Source organism: Dermacentor albipictus, chromosome 1 (genome assembly GCF_038994185.2).
Source record: "Dermacentor albipictus isolate Rhodes 1998 colony chromosome 1, USDA_Dalb.pri_finalv2, whole genome shotgun sequence".
Taxonomy (NCBI): Eukaryota; Metazoa; Arthropoda; class Arachnida; order Ixodida; family Ixodidae; genus Dermacentor; species Dermacentor albipictus.
This window is the reverse complement of record NC_091821.1, coordinates 102,108,268-102,119,312: the sequence shown is the minus strand read 5'-3', so window position 1 is coordinate 102,119,312 and position 11,045 is coordinate 102,108,268. Positions and strand designations below refer to the sequence as shown.

At 51.5% G+C, this 11,045-nt stretch overlaps 1 protein-coding gene across 2 annotated transcripts in view; it reads right to left on the bottom strand.

The window, feature by feature from the left end:
* The window catches only part of LOC135906152 (glutamine synthetase-like), a 34,510-nt gene extending 24,241 nt beyond the window's left edge, over window positions 1-10,269 (bottom strand). Inside the window, exon 1 of one of the 2 annotated variants that reach the window (XM_065437387.2) lies at window positions 9,730-10,269. In XM_065437387.2, coding sequence (XP_065293459.1) covers window positions 9,730-9,853 — 124 coding nt within the window. In that variant the 5' untranslated portion in view covers window positions 9,854-10,269. Of the gene's footprint in view, window positions 1-2,119; window positions 2,297-9,729 lie in introns of those variants that run through there. The other variant, XM_065437386.1, reaches the window with a different exon arrangement.
* Between the last annotated feature and the right edge of the window lie 776 nt (window positions 10,270-11,045).

The window sequence follows — 11,045 nt, the reverse complement described above, 5'->3', positions numbered from 1 at the left end:
GCTATAGTCATATGCACTCCCTCGGAGGTCACAAGTTCCACGATAACTCGGGTAAATACGAAATATTCTTTTCTGTAATATAACAGGTCTTTGTAACTATCTTCGTTGTGGTTCCCCACACGGAGTAACAGAACAGAACTTGGAATAGAAAAGCGCGTGTGTCGTTCGAAGCCAAAATCGGCGTCAAATGAGCTATGCTATATACACAAGATCTGCAGCGCTCGGTATAAAAATTATTTACACGAGTTTTTCAAGTCACCTCGTCGCGCATGGAGCTACTCATTAAAGGATTGTTTACCGAAAGTTAAAAGAAATCACCGTCACAAATTGTTCGGAGCGAAGCCTATTGTTGCATGACCGGAATATATAGTAAGTATTTTGTCTAATTTTGATGTATTTGCCTTTCATCATTAACCTAGCGATAGCAAATAGCTATTAGCATTACAGCAATTTTTTTAGGGTTGTCATAAAAAAAACTTAGAGCTCTTCACCTGACCCTGGATGTCCGCGGAGCTTCACGGTCTCTTTGGGATTTTGTACGCTCGGCGAAAGTTCAGAGGCGCTACTAGCTGACCCTGTCTTGCAATGGGACTAGACGTTAGAATTTCTTATTTTAATAAATTTTGTGCGAGCCTCGGGAATTAATGCTGACGAGCAATGCCACTTACATATTAGAAATAGACGACCTAATTTAAGGGAACCTAATGAAAGCGGCAAGTTTAACTGCTCAGACTGCTTGCGACTGCATTGATATGTTCGTAAAATGACACTGCCTATGCCACGTACTTCGTACTTCAACATAATTACCAATTACAGTTCATAGCTGAAGGTGTGAGCTGCATTTTTTTCTCTTAAGTTTATGAAATAATGTAAATTTCTATTCAGTGTCAGCATGGTCATCGTAATTTGTTCACTTCCGAAGCAGATCGAGCAGCTGATGATGCAGGATGATGCGGGAATCAGCTATAGTGTTGTCGATCCGCTATGCCAGAATTCCGCGAAGAACGCGGGCTCACTGTTGGCAAGTTGCTCATGTTCAACGGAAAACACACACATTCGTAGAAGCCGAAAACTTAATTGGTGGAGCACGCAGTAGTTTCCGACCACCAAAACAGCGCATTTCTTTAAACCATAACTGAGAACCTAGCTAAGCGCTCTCGCTCGAAACGAAGTACACAGAAGAAAAGATGAATCCGATCCGACGGCATTGCAGGCGGTGCATTAGCACTGACGACCCATATGTGAAATAGTGGGGAGTTCGGAAGAGTAAATACATGGCTTCTAGCAAATCGCTAACTCGGAATGACTTGCAGCGACATCAACGCCGGCCTGCGACCCCACATGGAACGCGGTCAGACGCTGTGTACACGTGGGACGTCACTCGGAAACCAGCGCGAGGCGGCTGCGTATATACTACTCGGCAAACCCGCACACACGGACGCGGGTCAGACACGCCCCTGTGCGGATGGCCGCGCAGAAAGCTAGATGAGTCGCGGAGATGCCGGCGGATCAGAGGCGGAAATGTAGATCCTCGGGGACAGGGCTCCGCAAGCGTAACGAGAAAGCCCCGACGACGGAATAACGAGCCGCGGGGCGCCGGGAAAGCGCGGCGCTGTGATGGGGCATTTCACGCAGGGGGAATACACGCGTGCATGCGGCGCGTTGGCAGGCGACACGCTTCGTGTTAATTGCGTCCAGCTGGTCACTTTGTACAGTTTGCTTTACGGGGCGGTCGGTCTACGGGCCATTGGATCGAAGTCGATCCTTTAATACTGACTGTCACGGGTAAAGTGACAGCATGCACTCGGACCGGACATCTGCAGAGATTAACAACGGACAGACAGACGATGGGGCTTCGTTCGAAGAGAAAATCCGAAAAGCTTTTCCTTGGAACTTCACGCACTGACCAGCCTCTTCGTTACAACGATGACATCTTCTTGCAAAACTTTTTTTTTTTTTTAACCGGCTCCCCCCGCGCGTATTGATATGTGAATCGGTCAAACAGCGTCACTCCCGGATATCAGAAGGCCAGGCATGTCCTGTCGCGACACGCCTGACGGAAGCGGAGAGAGCACTTCTTCCAGATGCACACAGCGTGACTTCGTACATAAGCACATACCTTGGTGCATAAGAAGCGGCACAACACATGCGAAATCCACGCCTGAAGTGCTGCGACCACTGTGAGCACACCCTGACAGACCGCTGACGACGTAGCCATGCAGCGCACCGACGCGGCCCTTCCGTGGCTGAGACGCGTTCATGTTGCAATATGATGGGAGAGAGGGGGCGGGGGAGTACCTGCGCGTTAACTTGCGCGCAGACACGCGCGACAAGCGCCGGTGGGTCCTTAGCGCACAGCTGGCGGCACGACATTCCAACGCAGCCGCCGCGAAGGCTGCACTCGAGCAGGCAGGTGCCTGTATAAAATATATCTAGTGCTGGAAGAAAGGCGAGAAAACTGCAACGACAGCTCGCGGAAGCTTCAGTTTCTACAACGAAGCTGTTAAGGGCTATAGTTCCCCCAGGATCGTGTCCGTGCGTAGACAAAATCATGCCGCGGGCCGACCTGCGGCGGAGGTGCAATTTGCCATTAAGGGGCCCACATACACAGCTTCGCTGGTCATCCTTCACATAGTAAAAAGGACACCGAGATTTTTTTTTCCGCACTCCGCAGAATGTTGCATCGCTGCGGCACCAGTGCACGGATGGATCTGGACCTTTACTGGGCTACTACGGTTACACTTCTGGAGACATACAATCTCCGAGGGTAACAGCGCTTTTAATCTGGCATTTCATTCACCGTCAGCTGTTACAGTGCTGCTCTCTCTCTCTAGAACATATGTCGATACAAAGTACAGCTGCAGAGGGGCACAAGAGAATGCTATCGAAGACAGTTTAGTATGCACGCAAAGACAAAAGACAAAAAATAACTATGCACAAACTGTCCCGTTTCATCTACATGAACATTCTGAGCCCTTGATTACGCGAAACTGAACGCAATAGAAGCCGAGCTCATTTAGCGCACCGGTGACAGAGAGAGAGAGAGATAGAGAGGGAATAGCGGAGAGAACCGAAAAATTTTTCATTTCATCTTCGGTGCTCACTGTTCCGCATGTTTAACAATGCAAAAGATAATACTGCGTCATTGATTCCTATGTGTTTGAAAGTGTCATTATTATACTCTTTTCTTTTATAGGATACTTCCGCTCGGGATTATTCGTCCTCCGCTGGAAAAGTACGGGAAGTCATGGTAGGGTCGGAGGGTGATGGAGTAAGACAACTCCGCTGTTGCCGTGATTGTGACGGGGCAATTTTCTTCGTTAAAATCCTATAGATGGACACCCACGCAGGATTAAAATGAGCAAGAGTAGCCATGACACCATGAGTCTGAGTGAGTTTTACCCAATTCCAGTAGGTCCTCCGCCGGCTTTGTCGCTAGCACTTCCACTATTGCTGTTCAAAAATGGCGCATTTCCATAATACAGGTTGCGTAGTCTGTTGCGTTGTTCATTGCTTGCACAAGGGATCTCCGAAAGAGGAGGCCTTTAGAAATGGCGAAAACGCTGTGTCACTTTGAAGGCGGCGTGTGAAGGTTTGTCGCATCCTTCACTAAATGGTGGAGGCGGCGTCCATAAACCGCCTTCACGACGTCTTAGAGAATTCGTTCTTGCTCTGGTATGCGCTGAAGGGTGGGAGGCATTCCTCTGTATTTTTTCGTGTATCTGCATCGTGGTACACCTGTGCTCGGTTGTAAGCAGCTTGGTGTGCTCTTTTGTTGCGAATATATAATGAAATCTATAACGTCACACTGACGACATCGATGCTGAGTTCTTGGCGCGAAATTTAGAAACGAAGTGTGGCCATACATTCATTACCTGCACGTGAAGCAAATGACCTTACGGGCAAGCTGAGCGTCCTGCCATATCTCCCGGCAGCGCGGCTAAAGTGTCATCGGGGAAAGCAATCCTCTGACGTATCATTAGGCAGCCCGAAAATTCTGATTGTTCGATGCCGTAACTTAAAACGGAAACGGTGTACACGCAAAAAGAATGACTGGCTGGAGGAACGTGCAAAAAAAAAAAAGTAACTGCTCAGCACGCACATCCTATCCCGCATTCGTACATGCAAGCCATCCCACGAAGATCTACATAATGCCACTTAAATGGTGACACTGCTTGCGAGCAGGCAGTCATTCACCTGGGGTCACCGATTTGAAAACGCTGCCACACAAACTTCGTTCAACTATTACACCCGTACAGGTCACTTTATAAACACTAACCACAAAAACAACCGAAGTTCTTTATGATTTATAACACATAACGTTCGCTTCGGGGAGCCTCCAGGACCTGGAACGTCACAACTCGGCGGTCGTTCACCATAGCAATGCGCGCGTTTCGCAGAATGTGCGTGTTCATGCGTGTGCGGGAGGTAGGTGAAGGGGGAGGGAGTGAGAAAGATAAAAACAAGGTGTCTAGACAGTTATCACATAAGTACTACACAGCATGAAGCCTGGCTCATGAAGTACTGACTCACAGGAAGACACGGCCCGGAAGTGACTCATACCTAGCACAGCAAGCAAAACGAATACAGCGCACACGAAAGTACAAGGGGAGACAGAGAGACACGTGCAGCGGGCAGTGCACAAGCAGAAAAAAGCGACAAAAGGCAGTACACCATGTTGATTATATCACCACTCTATAGGCGGTGCTGGAAAGGTGCAGTGAAGGGAAAGACATTCGAATCGGTCAACGCGCAGGGAACTACCGCGGCTCCGCACGAGAGGCTTCGTTGCGCGGAGCACCTTCAGCTGAAGGGGACGTTCGAACAAACGCTTTTCCGCGTGCGAGAATAACCTCATGTGCCAGTAACCCGAAAACGCGTAATTCGAGCCGGAAGGACTCAGCTTTTGACGACGCTCGTCGACGGGAATGACCGGTAATTGAGGCGTAATGGTTGCCAGAGACGGCTACGCAGATTCGCATGCACGGAGGCGTCATGCTGGAAACGCAGCCGCCCATTGAAAGGAGCCGGCCGCGTTCGTGACCTCAGCGAAGGTGCATGCGCTCTTTCGAAGGCAACGCGGTCAGAACTGCACTCGTGGGAGGGCATGCACCGCATCTGAGTGACCGCACCAGAGGCTGGCATCATCGCGTCTCGCAGCTCTGGTCGGCAAACTGCGGACCACACGCGAGCACTGCCGACGTTAGCATTCGAAATTTACAAGCGGCGCACAAGCCCCGTATAGCGACTGTCCTCCGAAAGTGAGCGAAGAAACGCTTCCGGCCTCCACGCAACCAAGCAGTACTGGTTGCGCAAGCATCCGTACGCGGCAGGCTCGCGCTCATGCCGCGCGCGTCAGCGAACGGGGCGGCCTTGTGAAGCCAGCGGCCAGTCGACGTCAAAGGGCTTCCCCGTGCCATTGGAGACGAGCCGGAGCGCAGGCAACCGCCGCTATCTGGGCGGGAAAGCGGCGCACGGCTGCCTCGTGCAGTTGGGGCCGGCAAAACGGGGTGCCTCCGAGAGCAGCAGTCCGGAGCTCCGTAGCAGCAACGCAAAACAGGCAGGCGGTGAGGCGTCAACTGCGGGCGCGAACTACTACGCGGAAACGGAACGCACCGAAGGCGGCAGATCACCGCAGGCCAGCTGACACGAGCGCGGGCGCATTGCCAAGCGAGTACAGGGGCAGTCGAGGCAAGTGCGAATAAAGCATCCCATTACGGCGCACGCACGCGGCGGCGGTACACGCGCTGAAGGCGCCGCACAGGCCACAGCGGTGGACAGAGAATGACGAAATTGCCAAGCTAGGTCCGTACTTTGCTTTCCGTTCCTTTCGCCATTCGTCACTGGCTCGGACGCCGCCGCGCCGGTGTTGTATAGCCGCTGGGATCCGGCCACGCTGTGCGACGCATATGGAGAAAGAAAAAGTAAAATGGGATGAAGAAAATACTGTACAAGATACGGGCCTCGTCATCGCCTTAGTAACAGCGCTTGCTTAAAGAAAAATGCACGGCATAAAACACGCGGTGCAGTCTCCCATGTACAGTTTCAGCAATAAAAAAATAGTCTGGACAGTTCATTTTGTGCAATCGCAAGGAGGAAGAGACACCATCAAAAAGGAGAGCCGAAGCTCTAAGTCCAGGGCCTCGCTAGCGTTATGCTCCAACGCTTTTCTCCAGTGTGTGTGTGTGCGAGAGAGAGAGAGAGAGAGAGAGAGAGAGATCGTTACGATATACGGCCTATTGAACAAAACTATCGGCCTTTCGGCATCGCCAAGGAAGTCACTTGAAGTATTAAGCTCTATACTTGGGTATTTCGTACTTGCTTTAAGGAATGCGGGTGTGACGGGAGCCCCCCGAACACTTCACCGAACACCACCTCCTACAGTCCACTGAAAGCTATGTGGTGGAAAATATCTTAAGTAATTCCACATTCGTATGTATTGGCTCACTGTCTTCGCGTTCGTTTGACGTCACTGCATAATGTGCACAAGATATTCCTATTGCCTGGGTTGCAGAGAACCTGAAAGGCCCGATGACGCGAACAAAGGATCCAAGCGCATCTTTCTTGAAAACAAGATCGGCCCCGTAGACAAGAAGCCAAGATGCAGCGAATGACAAAAGACAGGCTTTGAAAAAGATTAAGACCATCAGGCAGGAAGGGATGTAGCAACAGGTGGGAAAAAAGAAAGGGCACGGGGTTCTCGGTGCGAGGGGGGGATGCAGCAATTAGAGAATTGCAAATGAGTTTTGAGTTCAAACCGGCTCGACCAGGTGTCTCCTCGGTGTCAGCACTGGCGATGCTTGAGGCGCCAATGCAGCGACAGTTGCCAATTGGAGACGGGACGGCAAGGTGACCCGGTTGTTCAACCGCCGACTCTCGCGGCATTCCAAGAGGCTCGAGTTACACGACGGGGAGGCAGCGCGAAAAGCAGCCCCGCTGCGCTCACGCGCATGCATGCCGAAAGTGACAGCATACACGATCGCCTTGCGCGACAGCAGAAGCCGAGAAATGCACGCGGACACCTATTACGGGCGCGAGCGACGATACCGAGTGGAGAGAGGCTGTCGGACATGTCGACGCACACAGGGAAATAACGCTCGATCGGCATCAAACGACACGCAGCCAGCTAATGTAGCATGGTCGAAATTCCTGTTTGCTGGGCGCCACACGAAAGAACACGGTAGCCCCTCACTCATTAAGCTGCCGTATGCAACCATCTAACCACCGAGGAGCTTCACATAACAACGCAGCGATTGCCCAGCAGACGCGCCTAGCAACTCGAAGCAAAACCGGAACCAATGCAACGTAACGCCTTTCCCCTCTTTCCTCACATAAACAGCAAGCACGTGGTCAGGATTCCTGGAAGCAGCGGTCCCACGAGGCGGCCGGTTGCGCCTCCGCTGTGCTCGCCGAGGGCCCTGACAGTGGGCCCGAACGGCACCCCCACCAACGAGTGCTGCGTCCTTGAAGCCGGCTTGCACGACCGCTCTTGGCGGGCGTCCAGAAGGAGGTTTTTTTCTTTTTCCGCCACTGAGGACGGCAGCCTGCCCAGTTCCGCCCGTGGCAACCCTTTGCGCGCCGCCACGAGCCACTTTCGCTGCTGCCGTGTGGACAGTGCTGGATTGCGCTTCGACGAAGCGATAGGCGGAAGTTCGCTCGCGCCATCGGAAATATCTCGCTCGATCACTGGAGGCTTTTTGGCGCAGAACAGGTGCGACGCTCTTTCACTATCTTTTAGTTGCCGACCAGAATGTACGACGCAGTGCAATTAGGCAAGCTTGATCGCTAACGCAGATTGCCGAGCGAGCAACAATTGCGACACTTCATGCCACGTGCACCTTGGCAAGAGTACACATACGAGGCCAGGGACGGCATCGAAAACACCGAGGTCGTGCGTGCATTGCAAAAGGGGGTAGCTCTGCAGGAAACAGAGGACGATTATGAATAGTTCAGAACTGGGGTCACACCCTACGTGAATATGCTACCTGTATCATATACCACCTGCTGTAAAAGATGACAGACAATTGTAAAACGCGCTTTTCCCAGCGAGCCCAACTTAACGTATACTGTCAGTTGTTCAAGTTCAAAAACCAGAAAAAAACTAGCGGACGCGCCAGACACGTTTCAAGAGCCAAACGCCCGATTGGTACTAAACTTTGTAGAGACGACAACTGCTCAGCGAAAATGAGCAGCGATGCTAACCGAAGGAGTTCCCTTACTTCCCACATCTCGGTCCAAAGGAAAAGCAACCGACAGTGTACTACCATCAAGGCTCATTTATGATAGCGATAAATTACGATGTACATGGATGAAAACGATTAGCGCACTGCGTCAACCTCAGAAAGTAAAATAAGCAAATTTGATACGAACGAAAGGATGAAGCTGCAACGAGCAGCTGAGTCTGCCAAGAAAGGCCAGTGGATAACACGGGGAAAGCGGGAGGACGATGAGCAAAACGAGAACAAAGTAAAAACGGGGGCAAATGTTTCGACAAGCGGACTTTTTCAAAAAAGGCCCTTTACACATAAGCAAGTTCTGTGATAGTCTCTTGATTACTTCATTCGCCACTTTGAAAAGGAATCGCATGCTTAGTTATTACGAGCCAAACGCACGATAATGATGAGACACGTTGTAGTGGGGGTCTCCGGAATAATTTTCACAACTTCGGTTTCTTTAACGTGCACCTAAATCTAGGTAAGTACACGAGCTTTCTTTTTTTTTTGCATTTCGCCCCTACTGCGCCGCCGCGGCTGGGAATCGAACCCGCGACTTCGCGCTTATCAGGGCAACGCCGCAGCCGCAAAGCCACCGCGGCGAGTTATTCGCCACTTATGCTTGAGCAAAGCACTACAGGTCAAATCGCGCACCACTGTCGCAAGCACTTGCTTTCTGTAAGAAAGACGCGACGAACTTGTAAAATTAAACTATGAGCAGTGCGAGTTGCCAGAAGGCGCAATACGCGTGCGCACCGATTTCACGGGCAGGAGTGAGCAGCGGTGTTTTTCCAAGGTCACAATGCGGAGAAGCGCGACCAGGAATACAAGACGAAGCCGCGTCTACCGCAGACCGCCTCCTCCTATGTTGCAGCCGCCTGAGCATGTCTCATCCTGAATAAGACGGAAGGTCAAATTTCGAGACTTTTTCGCACAAGACATATCGATGGCTATGACAGATTCACAGTGCTGCCACCGAAATCTGCTCACCGCACAGCGACCGTAGCTGCCGAATAATGCGAAATATTTGATGTAACTTATGGCCCAGAGAAGTCTGGCTTCAGCAGAGCATAAACCACAAGAGAAGCTTCACGAGCGGAAGAGAACCGAAGCCCCATAGCAACCGAACGCACGACACGGCCGTGTTTACTGCCGCATCCAAACGCATGACGCGCACCATGGCATAGGAGGTTTCCGCGGAAGCTTAAAAAAAAAGGGGGGGAGGGGGGTAGAACGTTGACAATTTTTGGCCATCGCCACCTCCACTACGATCTATATTTGTCACTCTCTAAGCTAGCTGTTGTCAGAATAAAATCTAAAAACAAATGCCGAGCACGAGTATCATTGACTTTCGCTAACCATTTCTCGTGCTCTAGTTCAGCTCGAGCAAAGCAGACGAATTTTCCGGCGCGCTGGCATCGTGCACCGAATCAGTGCTTTGCAAGCGCGTCGCGATCGCAAAATGAAGCCAGGAGAACTTTTCTTGTGAAGATGTGGTGCAGTGGGGTGCTCTTACCTGTCATGATGGGCGAGCTGGTCTTGAACCCGCATGCGGAAGGCGCGGGCAGAGCCGCGCGCTGCTGCGTCCGGAGCAGAGCGGCAACGGCGCGGCCCGATTTTTTCAGTGCTGACGACGCCATTCCTTGGTGCAAAATAAATTTAGAAATTCAGCTTCTTCGCCAAACTACTGAGGGGAAATCCGTTAGTACGGAAAAGAAAACGCGGTGTGGGACAAGGTGCCCGACTAGATCACTACTGGCGCATAGGAAGAGACGGACGAGGTTCCCGACGAGGGCAAGGTCCTAAAATGCTACAACCGAGGGAGCAGCAGCAGCAGCGACAGCACCGGCGAACTGATGCGAGCGGCGGAGAGTCACAAATGCGCGCGGGGCCGTGCGCCTCGGAACTATTTAAGGACGCGGAGGAGTAGGGGCGTCGTTTGCCGACAGAGGGTGCATGCGATAGAGAAGCGGCGGCGGCCGGCGTCGTAGCGCCGCGCGTCGTCCTGCCGTGACTTCGAGTAGCTGCATTTGCCTTGTCTCGACCAGTCGCAGCGATAAACTTCTTTACCTGCACGGCGGCCGGACTAATGTATCGGCGGTCCCTCACTTGTGACTCACTTGAGCTACCACACTTTCCACTGGAATCAAACAAATAAGGTACGCGAGTTGGGTGCACGTCCTGTAAGCGCTCTGCTTACGAACTTGAGCAGGGAGTCCCGCACACGAATGCATCACAATTATCGACGTTTGTTAGCCGCGTCATCTCTGGACAAAGACGTGGTTATGTTCTTTTTGATTGTTCTCATTTTCATTAAAAAAAAAAAACGGCAGCAAGTGCTTCGACAACACGGCGCAACATTTACTCGTGACAGGCAAAAATGTAGTGGAAAAAAAGGGCGGGGGGTTGGGGGGGAAGGAGTGTACCCAAGTTACACGCTCAAATGCAGGGGCAAGAAATTTCGAAAAATGTGCTTCGGGGTCGTAAAAAATCCCGAGCGGCGCACGCGTGTGCTGTGGTGCAGACGTGTATTGTGGGGTGCTCTTACCTGTCATCGTGGCCGTGCTGATCATGAGCCCGCATGCAGAAGCTGCAGGTAGAACCACGCGCTGCCGCGTCCGGAGCAGAGTTACTCAGAGAAATGTAATTAAGTTGCTCAGTAACAGTTAAAAACTAAGTAGAGCACAATCTGGTTCATACCAAAAGATTTATGCCTACAGCAGGGACAACTACGAGGCGATTAGCGTTGCCTTCGAGTAGCGCTGCCAACTTTTGATGCACTCGCGGATAACCTAAATATCGAACAACTGTGGAATACTTTTAAACTAAATA